This window comes from Oncorhynchus mykiss, chromosome 4, assembly GCF_013265735.2.
Source record: "Oncorhynchus mykiss isolate Arlee chromosome 4, USDA_OmykA_1.1, whole genome shotgun sequence".
Lineage (NCBI taxonomy): Eukaryota > Metazoa > Chordata > Actinopteri > Salmoniformes > Salmonidae > Oncorhynchus > Oncorhynchus mykiss.
The window spans coordinates 39,587,006-39,608,408 of record NC_048568.1 but is presented as its reverse complement, the minus strand read 5'-3'; the positions used below and the strand labels follow the sequence as shown (position 1 = coordinate 39,608,408).

Below are 21,403 nucleotides of genomic sequence, written 5' to 3'. Positions count from 1 at the left end.
GCTATGGCACAAAGGTAAACGGTAAACCGGGGGTCACAGGTCCAACTGTAAACTGGGGGTCACAGGTCCAACTGTAAACCGGAGGTCACAGGTCCAACTGTAAACCGGGGGTCACAGCACAGGTCCAACTGTAAACCGGGGATCACAGCACAGGTCCAACTGTAAACCGGGGATCACAGGTCCAACTGTAAACCGGGGGTCACAGGTCCAACTGTAAACCGGGGGTCACAGGTCCAACTGTAAACTGGGGGTCACAGGTCCAACTGTAAACTGGGGGTCACAGGTCCAACTGTAAACCGGGGGTCACAGGTCCAACTGTAAACAGGGGGTCACCGGTCCAAGTTCTCCAGGATAATAAATAATGGTCTCTGCTCCATGTGGGAAATCCAACTCTAAAGAGCAGTGGGCTGAAAGGAAAAGGGCTGCACATACCAGCTGATACACAGTGAGAGAGAGGATACTTTGATCTTATGTATAATGAAACCAGAACGGACCACAGGCCGAACGGACCACAGGCCGAACGGACCACAGGCCGAACGGACCACAGGCCGAACGGACCGGACCACAGGCCGACCGGACCACAGGCCGAACGGACCGGACCACAGGCCGAACGGACCGGACCACAGGCCGACCGGACCACAGGCCGAACGGACCACAGGCCGACCGGACCACAGGCCGAACGGACCACAGGCCGAACGGACCACAGGCCGAACGGACCGGACCACAGGCCGACCGGACCACAGGCCGAACGGACCGGACCACAGGCCGAACGGACCGGACCACAGGCCGACCGGACCACAGGCCGAACGGAACGGACCACAGGCCGAACGGACCGGACCACAGGCCGAACGGACCGGACCACAGGCCGAACGGACCGGACCACAGGCCGAACGGACCGGACCACAGGCCGAACGGACCACAGTTGAGTTGACCCCTGTGTGTTGGTTATTCCAAGGAAGATAAAGAGAGGGATGGATGGAACAAGGGAGAGAGGGAAAGATAGATGGATGGAGGGAAAGAGAGAGGAAGAGATGGATGGAGGGAAAGAGAGAGGAAGAGATGGATGGAGGGAAAGAGAGAGGAAGAGATGGATGGAGGGAAAGAGAGGAAGAGATGGATGGAGGGAAAGAGAGGAAGAGATGGATGGAGGGAAAGAGAGAGGAAGAGATGGATGGAGGGAAAGAGAGAGGAAGAGAGGGACGGAGGGAAAGAGAGAGGAAGAGAGGGACGGAGGGAAAGAGAGAGGAAGAGATGGATGGAGGGAAAGAGAGAGGAAGAGATGGATGGAGGGAAAGAGAGAGGAAGAGATGGATGGAGGGAAAGAGAGAGGAAGAGATGGATGGAGGGAAAGAGGGACGGAGGGAAAGAGGGAGGAAGAGATGGATGAGGGAAAGAGAGAGGAAGAGATGGATGAGGGAAAGAGAGAGGAAGAGATGGATGAGGGAAGAGATGGATGAGGGAAAGAGAGAGGAAGAGATGGATGAGGGAAAGAGAGAGGAAGAGATGGATGGAGGGAAAGAGAGAGGAAGAGATGGATGAGGGAAAGAGAGAGGAAGAGATGGATGAGGGAAAGAGAGAGGAAGAGATGGATGAGGGAAAGAGAGAGGAAGAGATGGATGGAGGGAAAGAGGGACGGAGGGAAAGAGGGAGGAAGAGATGGATGAGGGAAAGAGAGAGGAAGAGATGGATGGAGGGAAAGAGAGAGGAAGAGATGGATGAGGGAAAGAGAGAGGAAGAGATGGATGGAGGGAAAGAGAGAGGAAGAGATGGATGGAGGGAAAGCGGGACGGAGGGAAAGAGGGAGGAAGAGATGGATGAGGGAAAGAGAGGAAGAGATGGATGAGGGAAAGAGAGAGGAAGAGATGGATGAGGGAGGAAGAGATGGATGAGGGAGGAAGAGATGGATGAGGGAAAGAGAGAGGAAGAGATGGATGAGGGAAAGAGAGAGGAAGAGATGGATGGAGGGAAAGAGAGAGGAAGAGATGGATGAGGGAAAGAGAGAGGAAGAGATGGATGAGGGAAAGAGAGAGGAAGAGATGGATGAGGGAAAGAGAGAGGAAGAGATGGATGGAGGGAAAGAGGGACGGAGGGAAAGAGGGAGGAAGAGATGGATGAGGGAAAGAGAGAGGAAGAGATGGATGGAGGGAAAGAGAGAGGAAGAGATGGATGAGGGAAAGAGAGAGGAAGAGATGGATGGAGGGAAAGAGAGAGGAAGAGATGGATGGAGGGAAAGCGGGACGGAGGGAAAGAGGGAGGAAGAGATGGATGAGGGAAAGAGAGAGGAAGAGATGGATGAGGGAAAGAGAGAGGAAGAGATGGATGAGGGAAAGAGAGAGGAAGAGATGGATGGAGGGAAAGAGAGAGGAAGAGATGGATGAGGGAAAGAGAGAGGAAGAGATGGATGAGGGAAAGATGGACGGAGGGAAAGATGGATGAGGGAAAGAGGGACGGAGGGAAAGAGAGAGGAAGAGATGGATGGAGGGAAAGAGAGAGGAAGAGATGGATGAGGGGAAAAGGAGCAATGTTTCTTGGTCTCTTTGTAAATGTGGAAGCTATGATCGGTGAATCAGCAGGATGTCTCTGTGTGGGCGTGTGTGTGTGTGTTCTGTGTGTGTGTGGGTGTTCTGTGTGTGTGTGTGTGTGTGTGTTCTGTGTGTGTGTGTGTTCTGTGTGTGTGTGTGTGTGTGTTCTGTGTGTGTGTGTGTGTGTGTTCTGTGTGTGTGTGTGTGTGTGTGTGTTTGTGTGTGTGTGTATTCTGTGTGTGTGTATTCTGTGTGTGTGTGTTCTGTGTGTGTGTGTGTGTGTGTGTGTGTGTGAGAGAGAGACCGTGCAGCAGGTTGGGTGGTCGAGTGAGAAAAGGGACGGGGGAGGAGGATGTGTTGTCTTTGGAAACATTAAACAATGAGCAGCATTATCTGCCTAACATGTGTGCTGTGTGTGTGTATGTGTATTCTCTGTGAGTGTATGTGTGTGTGTATTCTGTGTGTGTTCATTCTCTGTGTGTGAAGAGACCCCCTGCGGTGGCTTCAAGCTGCACTCTAAACAAACAGTAACTTCTAAAAACGTCTCGTGGACCACAGATGTATTTACCTCTCTCTCTCTCTCACACACACACACAGGGGCCTTACCCTTGGCACAGCGGTGAGCAGGAACTTGGGTGGTTGTGTGGGTTGGCCCGGTCGTAGGGTGGTGGAGTTGGCAGAGCATCGACTGTGGACCAGAACATCACAGTGACCCATCAGACCTGGGCTGTGACGGGTGAATACCAGGTTCTGGAGAGAGAGAGAGGAGAGAAGAGAGAGAGAGGAGAGAAGAGAGAGAGGAGAGAAGAGAGAGAGGAGAGAAGAGAGAGAGGAGAGAAGAGAGAGAGAGGAGAGAAGAGAGAGAGAGAGAGGAGAAGAGAGAGAGAGGAGAAGAGAGAGAGAGGAGAGAAGAGAGAGAGAGAGGAGGAGAGAGAGAGAGGAGAAGAGAGAGAGGAGAAGAGAGAGAGCGAGAGAGAGAGAGCGAGAGAGAGCGAGAGAGAGCGAGAGAGAGCGAGAGAGAGCGAGAGAGAGCGAGAGAGAGCGAGAGAGAGCGAGAGAGAGCGAGAGAGAGCGAGGAGAAGGAGAGACTAGATTGATCAAGTACTCAAACCCAAAAATATCACATTTCTTTGGCAGTTTAAAGTGTATATGATGACCTTCAAAGAACGCGCGTGTGTGTGTGTGTGTGTGTGTGTGTGTGTTAAGAGTTATGCAACATCGGCTTCATTCACAGTGAATATTCTGTTAAAGGGGGAAGTTGCGTTTGACCTCCCCCCACCCAACCTTTTTAGTGACATTTTGTTTTGTTAAAGAGAGAACGCAATATGCAAATATGTCTAAAGCATATTATATTAAGCCTCATTTCATCTCTGCACTAAATAACTTTGGAAAGAATTTCCACTGTGCCATAAATCCATGTTTTTAATGATGCTGTTTACAACAAAAACAACAAGGTGCAGATTTCTGGGGACAGTAGAATAAAATAAAATAGTATTTTTAGTGCAGAAGACATCATTCAGAACGATTCTGACGTAATTACGAACTGGATTGGAGTGTTCTCTAACAAGCTTTAGATACATTGTCATTGTAGTCAACGGCTAAAATGTGACAACCACAATTCTCTCTGTAAAGAAACAAAATCCCAAACTAAAAAACTAAAAGCACGGAAAGAGTGAAAATAAAAGCAGATGTAAAAATAAGCCACGGGCAGACCCACAGCGCCATCTAGCGGTTCTGATCAGCAACAGACCACCCTTCTCTCCATTCCAGGGCCTGAGACCTGCGGTAGCTCGTAGACCAAACCCCAAATATGACCCCATTTGGCCAAGACAGTCCTTCAGCCAACAGAATGTTGAAATCCTAGTGGTTACGTCTCAGCAGACTATAGCAGGTCTAAAAACATGGCTAACCAGGGTTGGTTGGTAACAGTGGTGAGGTGGGGCTTGGTGGTCAGCTGAGAGTTGAGACTTAGCTGCTCCAAATGAAGGGAAAGATCCTAGATCCATCTCTCTAGGCGTGGCTGGCTGAGTGTCTGGGTCTCTCTGGCGTGGCTGGCTGAGTGTCTGGGTCTCTCTGGGCGTGGCTGGCTGAGTGTCTGGGTCTCTCTGGGCGTGGCTGGCTGAGTGTCTGGGTCTCTCTGGGCGTGGCTGGCTGAGTGTCTGGGTCTCTCTGGGCGTGGCTGGCTGAGTGTCTGGGTCTCTCTGGGCGTGGCTGGCTGAGTGTCTGGGTCTCTAGGCGTGGCTGGCTGAGTGTCTGGGTCTCTAGGCGTGGCAGGCTGAGTGTCTGGGTCTCTAGGCGTGGCAGGCTGAGTGTCTGGGTCTCTAGGCGTGGCTGGCTGAGTGTCTGTCTCTCTAGGCGTGGCTGGTTGAGTGTCTGGGTCTCTAGGCGTGGCTGGCTGAGTGTCTGGGTCTCTAGGCGTGGCTGGCTGAGTGTCTGAGTTAGGCAAGGCTAGGCAGTGATGTGAATCATTATTTGGCAAGGCTAGGCAGTGATGTGAATCATTATTTGGCAAGGCTAGGCAGTGATGTGAATCATTATTTGGCAAGGCTAGGCAGTGATGTGAATCATTATTTGGCAAGGCTAGGCAGTGATGTGAATCATTATTTGGCAAGGCTAGGCAGTGATGTGGATCATTATTTGGCAAGGCTAGGCAGTGATGTGAATCATTATTTGGCAAGGCTAGGCAGTGATGTGTCTAGAGTTGTTGAGAGATGAATCCCAGGCTAGTGAGAGTTAGGCCACAGAGAGACACTGCAAAGTCTGGATCTGAACTGTACAGACACTGTCATGAAACCATCTGCAAACCAGTCAACTGGTTGCAGTTTTTCATCGTGTAGAAAAGAGAGTCGGGTCAAAGTTAATAACAGTTCTCCGGGTGTCTGAAGCATCTCTCCCCCTCTGGATCTCTCTTCCTTAGAGAAGCCATTCCAGAGGGGAAACCTACGATGAAGAATATCTGACTGATACTGTTTGAATTAGCCTGGGGATGGTAGGATGAGACTGAGGTTGTTAGGGGAGACCTGGGGTAGGTAGGATGAGACTGAGGTTGCTAGGGGAGACCTGGGGTAGGTAGGATTAGACTGAGGTTGTTAGGGGAGACCTGGGGTAGGTTGGATGAGACTGAGGTTGTTAGGGGAGACCTGGGGTAGGTATGATGAGACTGAGGTTGTTAGGGGAGACCTGGGGTAGGTAGGATGAGACTGAGGTGTTAGGGGAGACCTGGGGTAGGTAGGATGAGACTGAGGTGTTAGGGGAGACCTGTGGTAGGTAGGATGAGACTGAGGTTGTTAGGGGAGACCTGGGGAAGGTAGGATGAGACTGAGGTTGTTAGGGGAGACCGGGGGAAGCTAGATGAAGCAAAATTCTGGTTCAAGCTCTCGCCTCTGGTTCTTTAGGTGCAGAATGTGGACCAGCTTAAACTGGAAAGAATGGAGGCTGACTGGCACAAAGTAGAGGCAGAGAGAGAGGAAAGAGGGGTGACTGGTAGAAAGTAGAGAGGCAGAGAGAGAGGAAAGAGTGGAGGCTGACTGGCAGAAAGTAGAGAGGCAGAGAGAGAGGAAAGAGTGGAGGCTGACTGGCAGAAAGTAGAGAGGCAGAGAGAGAGGAAAGAGTGGAGGCTGACTGGTAGAAAGTAGAGAGGCAGAGAGAGAGGAAAGAGTGGAGGCTGACTGGTAGAAAGTAGAGAGGCAGAGAGAGAGGAAAGAGTGGAGGCTGACTGGTAGAAAGTAGAGAGGCAGAGAGAGAGGAAAGAGTGGAGGCTGACTGGTAGAAAGTAGAGAGGCAGAGAGAGAGGAAAGAGTGGAGGCTGACTGGTAGAAAGTAGAGAGGCAGAGAGAGAGGAGAGTGGAGGCTGACTGGTAGAAAGTAGAGAGGCAGAGAGAGAGGAAAGAGTGGAGGCTGACTGGCAGAAAGTAGAGAGGAAAGAGTGGAGGCTGACTGGCAGAAAGTAGAGGCAGAGAGAGAGGAAAGAGTGGAGGCTGACTGGCACAAAGTAGAGGCAGAGAGAGAGGAAAGAGTGGAGGCTGACTGGCACAAAGTAGAGGCAGAGAGAGGGGAAAGAGTGGAGGCTGACTGGCACAAAGTAGAGGCAAAGAGAGGAAAGAGTGGAGACTGACTGGCAGAAAGTAGAGGCAGAGAGAGAGGAAAGAGTGGAGGCTGACTGGCAAAAAGTAGAGGCAGAGAGAGAGGAAAGAGTGGAGGCTGACTGGCACAAAGTAGAGGCAGAGAGAGAGGAAAGAGTGGAGGCTGACTGGCAGAAAGTAGAGTCAGAGAGAGAGGAAAGAGTGGAGGCTGACTGGCAGAAAGTAGAGGCAGAGAGAGAGGAAAGAGTGGAGGCTGACTGGCAGAAAGTAGAGAGGCAGAGAGAGGAAAGAGTGGAGGCTGACTGGCAGAAAGTAGAGAGGCAGAGAGAGAGGAAAGAGTGGAGGCTGACTGGTAGAAAGTAGAGAGGCAGAGAGAGAGGAAAGAGTGGAGGCTGACTGGTAGAAAGTAGAGAGGCAGAGAGAGAGGAGAGTGGAGGCTGACTGGTAGAAAGTAGAGAGGCAGAGAGAGAGGAAAGAGTGGAGGCTGTCTGGCAGAAAGTAGAGAGGCAGAGAGAGGAAAGAGTGGAGGCTGACTGGCAGAAAGTAGAGAGGCAGAGAGAGAGGAAAGAGTGGAGGCTGACTGGCACAAAGTAGAGGCAGAGAGAGAGGAAAGAGTGGAGGCTGACTGGCACAAAGTAGAGGCAGAGAGAGGGGAAAGAGTGGAGGCTGACTGGCACAAAGTAGAGGCAAAGAGGAAAGAGTGGAGACTGACTGGCAGAAAGTAGAGGCAGAGAGAGAGGAAAGAGTGGAGGCTGTCTGGCAGAAAGTAGAGAGGCAGAGAGAGGAAAGAGTGGAGGCTGACTGGCAGAAAGTAGAGAGGCAGAGAGAGAGGAAAGAGTGGAGGCTGACTGGCACAAAGTAGAGGCAGAGAGAGAGGAAAGAGTGGAGGCTGACTGGCACAAAGTAGAGGCAGAGAGAGGGGAAAGAGTGGAGGCTGACTGGCACAAAGTAGAGGCAAAGAGAGGAAAGAGTGGAGGCTGACTGGCAGAAAGTAGAGAGGCAGAGAGAGGAAAGAGTGGAGGCTGACTGGCAGAAAGTAGAGGCAGAGAGAGAGGAAAGAGTGGAGGCTGACTGGCAGAAAGTAGAGAGGCAGAGAGAGGAAAGAGTGGAGGCTGACTGGCAGAAAGTAGAGAGGCAGAGAGAGAGGAAAGAGTGGAGGCTGACTGGTAGAAAGTAGAGGCACAGAGAGGAAAGAGTGGAGGCTGTCTGGTAGAAAGTAGAGGCAGAGAGAGAGGAAAGAGTGGAGGCTGTCTGGTAGAAAGTAGAGGCAGAGGAAAGAGTGGAGGCTGTCTGGTAGAAAGTAGAGGCAGAGGAAAGACTTGAGGTGTGTGTGTGTGTGTATGTCTCACCTGTAACACTGAGCTTGTGTGCGTGTTGGGGAAAGCAGTAGGTCGGTCCAGCCAGAGGATCAGACCCCTCCGAGAGAGACACTGATTCCTGGGCCTCCCGCTCCCTCCACCCTCCTCCTCTTCCAGGCCCCACATGCGTCTCTGGTAGAGCCGGTACGCTGCCTTCAGGGAGAGAAACAGAGCTAACCACCTGGAACAGGAGAGAGGAGAGTGTGATTAAAACAACCTCGAAAACAAAACATCATGTAGATGGCAATTAGCTTCATAGTTCATTCCAGAACGGTTGACGTTTGTGAACACGAGGACGTTTTTCAACATCCACAGACCCTGTTGACAAACTGCGTTGTCATGGACACCTACCTGACCAGAGTGCCCTGCAGCATGACGTTAAACATCTCTGCCGGCGAAACGTCGATGAAACGCAGGAAGGAGAAACAACTTCCTTCCTGATCACCTTGAGGAGGATAAACATTGGTTTGTAGACGGACGAGGAGGCAGAGGGCTCTAAACATTAAAGTCTAAGAAGCTTATTCTTGTCTTGTTTCCTTCATCTATACTGATGTGAAAGAATGAAGTCACTTACCTTTCCTGTGGAAGAGGGACTGGTGGATATGATCAGGAGAGAAGGGAGACAGTAGAACCTGGAGCACCCTGGGAGAGGAGAAAGAGGGGGAGACACGGAGAGGGGGAGACACACAGAGAGGGGGAGACACACAGAGAGGGGGAGACACACAGAGAGGCAGAGAGAGAGACAGAGAGAGACAGAGAGAGTGACAGAGAGAGAGAGAGAGAGAGAGACAGAGCGAGAGACAGAGAGAGAGAGAGACAGAGAGAGGCAGAGAGAGAGACAGAGACAGAGAGAGAGAGACAGAGAGAGACAGAGAGACAGAGAGACAGAGAGAGAGACAGAGACAGAGAGAGACAGAGACAGAGAGAGACAGAGAGACAGAGAGAGACAGAGACAGAGAGAGAGAGACAGAGAGAGAGAGACAGAGAGAGAGAGACAGAGACAGAGAGAGACAGAGACAGAGAGAGACAGAGAGACAGAGAGAGACAGAGAGAGACAGAGAGAGACAGAGAGAGACAGAGAGACAGAGACAGAGAGAGACAGAGAGAGACAGAGAGAGACAGAGAGAGAGAGAGACAGAGAGAGAGAGAGACAGAGAGAGAGAGAGAGAGAGACAGAGACAGAGAGAGACAGAGAGGGGGAGAGACACAGAGAGAGAGAGAGCGAGACAGAGAGGGGGAGAGACAGAGAGAGAGAGAGAGAGAGAAGGATTCTATGAACATGGTTGTCCGAGAACAACAAAAACCCCTCTCATTGTCTTCTACATCATAATCTAACAATTCAACACCACCAGCCATTACCGTCCCATTGGACAAGCACTGATTATACTATGTTACTCACTTGTTCCTGCTGTGTGTGTGCGTGGTGGTGTGTGTGAGTCCGTGGCGGTAGAGGAACTTGGACATGACGTAGGGTCTCAGTGACATGTGGAAGGGAGAACGAGTCTCCTGGCGCTCAAACAGGTCCGGGTGGTTACAGACCTACAGGAAGTAGAGAACACACTACTCATACTGAACCACCTAGAGCAGGAAGAAACCTCCAGAGGAACCAGGCTACAGATAACAACACTTATCCTTATTAGGGCCCTCAAATGACAAAATCTTTCCACCGCTTCCTCTCCATTTAGACCTGGGACACCAGGTTCATGACCAGGTTGAACATAACCAGCAGTACTGGGGATGTCGTTGGATAAAATTTAAACACACATTTTTTTTACATTTTATTTTAACCTTGATCTAATATTCTTATTTACAATGAAGGTCTCTTCCCCCGGCCGAACCAATCAACGTTCAGGACTAGAATCACCCAGTCTATAATACTAGATACATCATTACTGTCAGCCAATCAGCGTTCAGGACTAGTACTACCCAGTCTATAATACTAGATACATCATTACTGTCAGCCAATCAGCATTCAGGACTAGAACCACCAAGGCTATAATACTAGATACATCATTACTGTCAGCCAATCAGCATCCAGGACTAGAACCACCCAGTCTATAATACTAGATACATCATTACTGTCAGCGAATCAGCGTCCAGGACTAGAACCACCCAGTCTATAATTATAGTACTTAGTAGGACTGTGATGATACTAGTCTATAATTATAGTACTTACTAGGACTGTGATGATACCAGTCTATAATTATAGTACTTACTAGGACTGTGATGATACCAGTCTATAATTATAGTACTTACTAGGGCTGTGATGATACCAGTCTATAATTATAGTACTTACTAGGACTGTGATGATACCAGTCTATAATTATAGTACTTACTAGGGCTGTGATGATACCAGTCTATAATTATAGTACTTACTAGGGCTGTGATGATACCAGCCTATAATTATAGTACTTACTAGGGCTGTGATGATACCAGTCTATAATTATAGTACTTACTAGGACTGTGATGATACCAGTCTATAATTATAGTACTTACTAGGACTGTGATGATACCAGTCTATAATTATAGTACTTACTAGGGCTGTGATGATACCAGTCTATAATTATAGTACTTACTAGGGCTGTGATGATACCAGTCTATAATTATAGTACTTACTAGGGCTGTGATGATACCAGTCTATAATTATAGTACTTACTAGGACTGTGATGATACCAGTCTATAATTATAGTACTTACTAGGACTGTGATGATACCAGTCTATAATTATAGTACTTACTAGGACTGTGATGATACCAGTCTATAATTATAGTACTTACTAGGGCTGTGATGATACCAGTCTATAATTATAGTACTTACTAGGACTGTGATGATACCAGTCTATAATTATAGTACTTACTAGGGCTGTGATGATACCAGTCTATAATTATAGTACTTACTAGGGCTGTGATGATACCAGTCTATAATTATAGTACTTACTAGGGCTGTGATGATACCAGTCTATAATTATAGTACTTACTAGGGCTGTGATGATACCAGTCTATAGCCTGGTACTAAACCTGCTGTATGGAACATATGTTGTGATATAGCCTGGTACTAAACCTGCTGTATGGAACACATGTTGTGATATAGCCTGGTACTAAACCTGCTGTATGTAACATGTTGTGATGTAGCCTGGTACTAAACCTGCTGTATGTAACATGTTGTGATATAGCCTGGTACTAAACCTGCTGTATGGAACATATGTTGTGATATAGCCTGGTACTAAACCTTTGTTTCCTTGCCTCATACTAATGAGTATGGTGATACTGGGATGGTCCCTGGTACTAAACCTGCTGTATGTAACATGTTGTGATATAGCCTGGTACTAAGGAGATGATTGGTACCTTTCTGAACTGCATGACTAGGTTCATAAGGGATGAGGTAGTACTGTGAGCCTGTTGAGATGAGCCCATAGACGACTGGAGAAGATCCTCGATGGAGATCTTGTTCCTCAGAGCTCTGTAGAGCAGCCTCTGTCTACACGTCAACTGGCAGTATGTTAGGATCTCAATCTGTAAGAGAGAGGGTATAGTGAGATACAGGAACACAGTAACCATCCTTATCTATCAGAGGAAGAGAGGGTATAGTTAGATAGATAAGGATGGTTACTGTTTCTCTATCAGAGGAAGAGGAGTCAGAGGAGGAAGAGAGGGTATAGTGAGATACAGGAACACAGTAACCATCCTTATCTATCAGAGGAAGAGAGGGTATAGTGAGATACAGGAACACAGTAACCATCCTTATCAGAGGAAGAGAGGGTATAGTGAGATACAGGAACAGTAACCATCCTTAGAGAAGAGAGGGTATAGTGAGATACATCCTTATCTATCAGAGGAAGAGGAGTCAGAGGAGGAAGAGGGTATAGTGAGATACAGGAACACAGTAACCATCCTTATCAGAGGAAGAGAGGGTATAGTTAGATAGAGAAACAGTAACCATCCTTATCTATCAGAGGAAGAGGAGTCAGAGGAGGAAGAGGGTATAGTGAGATACAGAAACAGTAACCATCCTTAGAGAAGAGAGGGTATAGTGAGATACATCCTTATCTATCAGAGGAAGAGGAGTCAGAGGAGGAAGAGGGTATAGTGAGATACAGGAACACAGTAACCATCCTTATCAGAGGAAGAGAGGGTATAGTTAGATAGAGAAACAGTAACCATCCTTATCTATCAGAGGAAGAGGAGTCAGAGGAGGAAGATGGTATAGTGAGATACAGAAACAGTAACCATCCTTAGAGAAGAGAGGGTATAGTGAGATACATCCTTATCTATCAGAGGAAGAGGAGTCAGAGGAGGAAGAGGGTATAGTGAGATACAGGAACACAGTAACCATCCTTATCAGAGGAAGAGAGGGTATAGTGAGATACAGGAACACAGTAACCATCCTTATCAGAGGAAGAGAGGGTATAGTGAGATACAGAAACAGTAACCATCCTTATCTATCAGAGGAAGAGGAGTCAGAGGAGGAAGAGGAGGTGAAATACAGGTACTTGTCAAAACGATCTGGAAACATCTGGCAGCTGCTAGTCTAGGTATGGAAGGAAGGAAAGGAGACAGATGTGGGTGCCCGAGGACTAGGGTGATGAAAGCAGAAACGCCTGCCTGGGGGAATAAATAGTGTAGAAAACTGAGGTAGGAGAGACGATAGAGGATACTGAGGTAGGAAAGGAGAGACGATAGATAGGAAAGGAGAGACGATAGAGAGGATGCTGAGGTAGGAAAGGAGAGACGATAGATAGGAAAGGAGAGACGATAGAGGATACTGAGGTAGGAAAGGAGAGACGATAGATAGGAAAGGAGAGACGATAGAGAGGATACTGAGGTAGGAAAGGAGAGACGATAGATAGGAAAGGAGAGACGATAGAGAGGATACTGAGGTAGGAAAGGAGAGACGATAGAGAGGATACTGAGGTAGGAAAGGAGAGACGATAGAGAGGATACTGAGGTAGGAAAGGAGAGACGATAGAGGATGCTGAGGTAGGAAAGGAGAGACGATAGAGAGGATACTGAGGTAGGAAAGGAGAGACGATAGAGAGGATACTGAGGTAGGAAAGGAGAGACGATAGAGAGGATGCTAAGGTAGGAAAGGAGAGATGATAGAGGGTGCTGAGGTAGGAAAGGAGAGACGATACATAGGAAAGGAGAGACGATAGAGAGGACACTGAGGTAGGAAAGGAGAGACGATAGATAGGAAAGGAGAAACGATAGAGACGATAGAGGATACTGAGGTAGGAAAGGAGAGACGATAGAGAGGATATTGAAGAACAGAAACCTCTAAAGTGATATATAACTTATAACTGTGTAATTGGTCAGTCAGTACCTTGTCAGAGAGCTCGTTCTCCACGTCCTTCTTGATCCTCCTCAACATGAAGGGTTTCAGGATCATATGGAGCCTGGACAGCTGATCTAAACAACAACAACACCACAGTCAGCCGGTCTAAACAACACCACCACAGTCAGCCGGTCTAAACAACACCACCACAGTCAGCCGGTCTAAACAACACCACCACCACCACAGTCAGCTGGTCTAAACAACACCACCACAGTCAGCCGGTCTAAACAACACCACCACCACCACAGTCAGCTGGTCTAAACAACACCACCACCACCACAGTCAGCCGGTCTAAACATCACCACAGTCAGCCGGTCTAAACAACACCACCACAGTCAGCTGGTCTAAACCACACCACCACAGTCAGCCGGTCTAAACAACACCACCACCACCACAGTCAGCTGGTCTAAACAACACCACCACCACCACAGTCAGCCGGTCTAAACAACACCACAGTCAGCCGGTCTAAACAACACCACCACAGTCAGCTGGTCTAAACCACACCACCACAGTCAGCCGGTCTAAACAACACCACCACCACCACAGTCAGCTGGTCTAAACAACACCACCACCACCACAGTCAGCCGGTCTAAACAACACCACCATCACCACAGTCAGCTGGTCTAAACAACACCACCACCACCACAGTCAGCCGGTCTAAACAACACCCCCACAGTCAGCCGGTCTAAACAACACCACCACAGTCAGCCGGTCTAAACAACACCACCACAGTCAGCCGGTCTAAACAACACCACCACAGTCAGCCGGTCTAAACAACAACACCACCACCACAGTCAGCCGGTCTCAACAACACCACCACCACCACCACAGTCAGCCGGTCTCAACAACACCACCACCACAGTCAGCCGGTCTCAACAACACCACCACCACAGTCAGCCGGTCTCAACAACACCACCACCACCACAGTCAGACGGTCTCAACAACACCACCACCACCACAGTCAGCCGGTCTAAACAACACCACCACCACAGTCAGCCGGTCTAAACAACAACACCACCACAGTCAGCCGGTCTAAACAACAACACCACCACAGTCAGCCGGTCTAAACAACAACACCACCACAGTCAGCCGGTCTAAACAACAACACCACCACAGTCAGCCGGTCTAAACAACAACACCACCACAGTCAGCCGGTCTAAACAACACCACCACCACAGTCAACCGGTCTAAACAACACCACCACCACAGTCAGCCGGTCTAAACAACACCACCACCACAGTCAGCTGGTCTAAACAACAACACCACCACAGTCAGCTGGTCTAAACAACAACACCACCACAGTCAGCTGGTCTAAACAACAACACAGTCAACCAACCGGTCTAAACAACAACACAGTCAGCCGGTCTAAACAACAACACAGTCAACCGGTCTAAACAACAACAACAAATGTCAGCTACAAATCAATCACTTCATAAAAAGCAGAAATAAACAGCTGATTAGAGTACTTCTAAAGTAGATATTAAAAAAATTGACAAGTCTGAAACGAAATCTTCGAAGAAAGGTTGTGTAGTGTACTCACTCTCGTCGATGGCAGACTTGTTCTCTGCATGGCTCTCGATGTCTTTAGAGAACCATTCATTAAACTCCTCGTGAGAGTCAAACAACGTAGGCATGATGAAATGGAGCAGGGCCCACAACTGAGACAGGAAATAATAACAGTCAGCATCTCTACCAAACAGACAGAGAGAAATGCAAAGACAGAGACAGAAAGACAGAGAGAAAGAGATATTTGAATTGAGAGAGAGAGAGAAAGAGCTATTTGAATTGAGAGACAGAGAGAAAGAGATATTTGAATTGAGAGAGAGAGAGAAAGAGCTATTTGAATTGAGAGAGAGAGAGAAAGAGCTCTTTGAATTGAGAGACAGAGAGAGAAAGAGCTATTTGAATTGAGAGAGAGAGAGAAAGAGATATTTGAATTGAGAGAGAGAGAGATAAAGAGATATTTGAATTGAGAGAGAGAGAGATAAAGAGCTCTTTGAATTGAGAGAGAGAGATAAAGAGATATTTGAATTGAGAGAGAGAGAGAAAGAGCTCTTTGAATTGAGAGAGAGAGATAAAGAGATATTTGAATTGAGAGAGAGAGAGAAAGAGCTATTTGAATTGAGAGAGAGATAAAGAGAGAGAGAGAGATATGCAGTGCCTTCAGAAAGTATTCATACCCCTCGACTCATTCCACATTTTGTTGTTTTACAGACTGAATCTAAAACGTTTTCAAATTTAGACTTCGCGTCACTGGCCTAGCTAGACACAATACCCCATAATGTCAAAGTGTCATTATGTTTTTAGAAATTTGAACATAGTTTTTTTTTTTAAGAAAAGCTGAAATGGCTGGAGTCAATAAGTATTTATTATATTTGTTATGGCAAACCTAAATAAAGATCAGGAGTAAAAATGTGCTTAACAAGTCAAATAATAAGTTGCATTAATTCACTCTGTGTGCAATAATAGTGTTAAACATGATTTTTGAATGACTACCTCATCTCTGTACCCCCACACAAATAATTATCTGTAAGGTCCCTCAGTCTAGCAGTGAATTTGAAACAGATGTAACCACAAAGACCAGGGATGGTTTTCCAATGCATCGCAAAGGGCGACATCTATTGGTAGATGGGTAAAAAAATATATTTTAAAAAAGCAGACAATTAATAATCTCTTTGAGCATGGTGAAGTCTTTCCTAACTCAGTTGCCAGAGAGGAAGGAAATCGCTCTAGGATTTCACCATGAGGCCTATGCTGACTTTAAAACAGATGGCTGTGATTGGAGAAAACTGAGGAATGATCAATGTTGTGGTTACTCCACAATACGTAAATTACGTAAGTGATACTAACTTTACTGAAAAGGAAGACTGTACAGAATAAAAATATTTTAAAAAATCATGCAAACCGTTATGTTTGGGGCAAATCCAACACAAAACATCACTGAGTACCACTCTTAATATTTTAAAGCATGGTGGTGGCTGCAACATGTTATGGGTATACTTGTCATCGGCAAGGACAAGCAAGTTTTTTTTTTTCGGATAAAAAGAAACAGCATAGAGCTAAGCACAGGCAAAATCCTAGATGAAAACCTGGTTCAGTCTGCTTTCCAACAGAGACTGGGAGATAAAACACAAAGCCAAATATACTCTGAGTTGCTTACCAAGATGACATTGAAATATTCCCAAGTGACCTCGTTCAAGTTTTTATTTATTTATTTTTATTTTACCTTTATTTAACCAGGTAGGCAAGTTGAGAACAAGTTCTCATTTACAATTGCGACCTGGCCAAGATAAAGCAAAGCAGTTCGACATATACAACGACACAGAGTTACACATGGAGTAAAACAAACATACAGTCAATAATACAGTATAAACAAGTCTATATACAATGTGAGCAAATGAGGTGAGAAGGGAGGTAAAGGCAAAAAAGGCCATGGTGGCAAGGTAAATACAATATAGCAAGTAAAACACTGGAATGGTAGTTTTGCAATGGAAGAATGTGCAAAGTAGAAATAAAAATAATGGGGCGCAAAGGAGCAAAATAAATTAATTAATTAAATACAGTTGGGAAAGAGGTAGTTGTTTGGGCTAAATTATAGGTGGGCTATGTACAGGTGCAGTAATCTGTGAGCTGCTCTGACAGTTGGTGCTTAAAGCTAGTGAGGGAGATAAGTATTTCCAGTTTCAGAGATTTTTGTAGTTCGTTCCAGTCATTGGCAGCAGAGAACTGGAAAGAGAGGAGGCCAAAGAAAGAATTGGTTTTGGGGGTGACTAGAGAGATATACCTGCTGGAGCGTGTGCTACAGGTGGGATATGCTATGGTGACCAGCGAGCTGAGATAAGTGGGGACTTTACCTAGCAGGGTCTTGTAGATGACATGGAGCCAGTGGGTTTGGCGACGAGTATGAAGCGAGGGCCAGCCAACGAGAGCGTACAGGTCGCAATGGTGGGTAGTATATGGGGCTTTGGTGACAAAACGGATTGCACTGTGATAGACTGCATCCAATTTGTTGAGTAGGGTGTTGGAGGCTATTTTGTAAATGACATCGCCAAAGTCGAGGATTGGTAGGATGGTCAGTTTTACGAGGGTATGTTTGGCAGCATGAGTGAAGGATGCTTTGTTGCGAAATAGGAAGCCAATTCTAGATTTAACTTTGGATTGGAGATGTTTGATATGGGTCTGGAAGGAGAGTTTACAGTCTAACCAGACACCTAAGTATTTGTAGTTGTCCACGTATTCTAAGTCAGAGCCGTCCAGAGTAGTGATGTTGGACAGGCGGGTAGGTGCAGGCAGCGATCGGTTGAAGAGCATGCAATTAGTTTTACTTGTATTTAAGAGCAGTTGGAGGCCACAGAAGGAGAGTTGTATGGCATTGAAGCTGGTCTGGAGGTTTGTTAACACAGTGTCCAAAGAAGGGCCAGAAGTATACAGAATGGTGTCGTCTGTGTAGAGGTGGATCAGAGAATCACAGGCAGCAAGAGCGACATCGTTGATATATACAGAGAAGAGAGTCGGTCCAAGAATTGAACCCTGTGGCACCGCCATAGAGACTGCAAGAGGTCTGGACAACAGGCCCTTCGATTTGACACAATGAACTCTATGTGAGAAGTAGTTGAACCAGGCGAGGCAATCATTTGAGAAACCAAGGTTGTCGAGTCTGCAGATGAGGATGTGGTGATTGACAGAGTCTAAAGCCTTGGCCAGGTCGATGAATATGGCTGCACAGTAATGTTTCTCATCGATGGCGGTTATGATATCGTTTAGGACCTTGAGCATGGCTGAGGTGCACCCATGACCAGCTCTGAAACCAGATTGCATAGTGGAGAAGGTACGCTGGGATTCGAAATGGTCGGTAATCTGTTTGTTAACTTGGCTTTCGAAGACCTTAGAAAGGCAGGGTAGGATAGATATAGGTCTGTAGCAGTTTGGGTCAAGAGTGTGTCCCCCTTTGAAGAGGGGGATGACCGCAGCTGCTTTCCAATCCTTGGGAATCTCAGACGTCACGAAAAGAGGTTGAACAGGCTAGTAATAGGGATTGCAACAATTTCGGCAGATCATTTTAGAAAGAAAGGGTCCAGATTGTCTAGCCCGGCTGATTTGTAGGGGTCCAGATTTTGAAGCTCTTTCAGAACATCAGCTATCTGAATTTGGGAGAAGGAGAAATGGGGAAGGCTTGGGCGAGTTGCTGTGGAGGGTGCAGAGCTGTTGACCGGGGTAGGGGGTAGCCAGGTGGAAAGCATGGAAAAATGCTTATTGAAATTCTCAATTATAGTGGATATATCAGTGGTGACAGAGTTTCCTATCCTCAGTGCAATGGGCAGCTGGGAGGGGGTGCTCTTATTCTCCATGGACTTTACAGTGTCCCAGAACTTTGAGTTTGTGTTGCAGGAAGCAAATTTCTGCTTGAAAAAGCTAGAATTATTTGTGACCTGTTGCCACAAGGTCAACCAATGAAGATGAAACACCATCGTAAATACACACACACATATATAGACACATATATTATATATATATTATATATATATACACACACACACACACACACATACATACACACACACACAGTTGGGCAAAAAAGTATTTAGTCAGCCACCAATTGTGCAAGTTCTCCCACTTAAAAAGATGAGAGAGGCCTATAATTTTCATCATAGGTACACTTAAACTATGGTGGAAAATAAGTATTATACCCATATAAGTTTGTTTATTTACCCTTTTGTAAGTTTAACTATTTGCACATTGTTACAATACCGTATATAGACTTATGACATTTTAAATGTCTATTCCTTCTGAACTTTTGTGAGTGTAATGTTTACTGTTGACATTTTGTTTATCATCTGTCTCACTTGCTTTGACAATGTAAACATACATTTCCCATGCCAATAAAGCTTTTTTGAGTTGAACTGTGAGTGGGAGGGAGAATTGGAGAGCGATAGATTATGAGGAAAGAGAGAGAGAGAGAGCGAGAGAGTCGATTCAATTTGGTATATTCTGTGTTGCCGTTTGTTTTCTCGTGTATATTATTTACTATGTATAATTGTTTTGGTTGATAAATATATGATTATTGTTGCTCAAACATATTGTTAATTTATGTAATACTACATATACTGTACATTGATTTAGCAACAGTGGTAACCCCCTATCCCATGACATAAAGCATTTATTAAATAGAGAGAGAGACAGCCAGAGAGAGAGACAGCCAGAGAGAGAGACAGCCAGAGAGAGAGACAGCCAGAGAGAGAGACAGCCAGAGAGAGAGACAGCCAGAGAGAGAGACAGCCAGAGAGAGAGACAGCCAGAGAGACACAGAGAAAGGAGGAGAGAGAGCGACAAAGAGATAAAAAGAGAGAGCGACAAAGAGATAAAAAGAGACAGAGAGACACACAGACAGACGACAGACACAGACAGACCGAATGACCGCTCACCTCTGCCATAGTGTTCTGTATGGGCGTTCCAGTGAGCAACAGTCTGTTTCTACACTGAAACTGCAGCAAGATCTTCCAACGAACACTGTCAACACAGAGACACAAAGCAAACTTAATGGACTACATGAAGTATACATCATCGTCGAATGCACTGGATGGGGAAAAATCGGGTCTCATTTGAGACAACAAAGAGCAGCTCCGGGTTCTACTGTTCACCACGTACTCTCACTTGACCCTCTGAACTGAGATGATCCATCTCAGCTGCCGTCTTAAGGGCTCCTGACCAATTCTGCTATTTTCTGTTTTTTTTTATATATATATAAGCTGATTCCATCACTTCCTGTGACCGAAAGCCACGCCGGAACATCAGAACAGTGATCACTAACCTTGTTTTTGGATGAAGAATTGTATTTCCGAAAACGACAGCTCACCTCGGAGCAGGCCTTTATCCCCGGGATAGAAAGGGAGAGACGTGCTCCTTGATGAGACGAGTAAATAAACTGCCTCTACATTCCGTTCTATTGGCGAACGTACAGTCACTGGAGAACAAACAGGACGAGCTCCGTTCGAGACCATCCTATCAACTGGACCTGAAGAACTTTAATATCCTATGTGTTTCTCGGAGTCATGGCTGAACAAGGACAACATGCATCTAGCCGGATTTTTCTATATCGTCAAGACCGAATGGTAGCTTTTGGTAAGGTTAAGTAGGGAGGTGTGTCACTTTGTCAACAACAGCTGGTGCGCAATCGCAAGACAAAATAGTTGATTATGGATTACAGGAAACGGAGGGCCGAGCACGTCCACATTCACGGGAAGGTAGTGAAGCAAGTCGAAAACGTACAGTTTGTTGGTGTCCACATCACTAAAGGAATTATCATGGTCTACACACACCAACACAGTCGTGAAGAGGGCACGACAAAACCTCTTTCCCCTCAGGAGGCTGAAAAGACTCGACACGGGCCTGCAAAATCCTCCGAAAGTTCTACGGCTGCACCATCGAGAGCATCTTGACTGGCTGCGTCACCGTTTGCTATGACAACTGCTTGGCATCCGAACGCAAGGTGCTACAGAGGATAATACATAAAACCCAGTATAACACTGGGGCCGAGCTCCTTGCCAGGATCTCTATACCAGGCGGTGTCAGAGGAAGGTCCTAAAAATGTTCAAAGACTCCTCATAGACTGTTCTCTCTGCTACCGCACAGCAAGTCTGGAAACCAACAGGACACTGAACAGCTTCTAACCCAAAGCCATAAACACTACTAGTTAACCAATAGCTACCCAGACTGTCTGCATAGTTTGTATGCTGCTGCCACTGTTTATTATCTATCCTACTGCCTAGTCAATTTACCCCCGCACGTCGACTCGGTACCCCCGCACGTCGACTCGGTATATATAGCCAAGTTATAATTGACTCAGTACTGGTACCCTGTGTATATAGCCAAATTATCATTGACTCAGTACAGGTAGCCCGTGTATATAGTTATCATGGACTCAGTACTGGTACCCCGTGTATATAGTTATCATTGACTCAGTACTGTACCCTGTGTATATAGTTATCATGGACTCAGTACTGGTACCCTGTGTATATAGTTATCATTGACTCAGTACTGTACCCTGTGTATATAGTTATCATTGACTCAGTACTGGTACCCTGTGTATATAGTTATCATTGACTCAGTACTGG

The 21,403-nt window shown here is 46.6% G+C and overlaps 1 protein-coding gene across 4 annotated transcripts in view; it reads right to left on the bottom strand.

Moving 5' to 3' along the window:
- Positions 1–21,403, bottom strand: part of ino80 (INO80 complex ATPase subunit) — an 88,128-nt gene that overhangs the window by 43,298 nt on the left and 23,427 nt on the right. For all 4 annotated transcript variants that reach the window (XM_036976258.1, XM_036976261.1, XM_036976262.1 and 1 more), the window contains 9 exons: positions 19,715–19,799; positions 14,833–14,950; positions 13,281–13,366; positions 11,306–11,473; positions 9,362–9,501; positions 8,537–8,604; positions 8,314–8,407; positions 7,954–8,143; positions 3,129–3,272 (listed from right to left, as the gene is read on the bottom strand). In XM_036976258.1, coding sequence (XP_036832153.1) covers positions 3,129–3,272; positions 7,954–8,143; positions 8,314–8,407; positions 8,537–8,604; positions 9,362–9,501; positions 11,306–11,473; positions 13,281–13,366; positions 14,833–14,950; positions 19,715–19,799 — 1,093 coding nt within the window. The remainder of the gene's footprint in view (positions 1–3,128; positions 3,273–7,953; positions 8,144–8,313; positions 8,408–8,536; positions 8,605–9,361; positions 9,502–11,305; positions 11,474–13,280; positions 13,367–14,832; positions 14,951–19,714; positions 19,800–21,403) is intronic.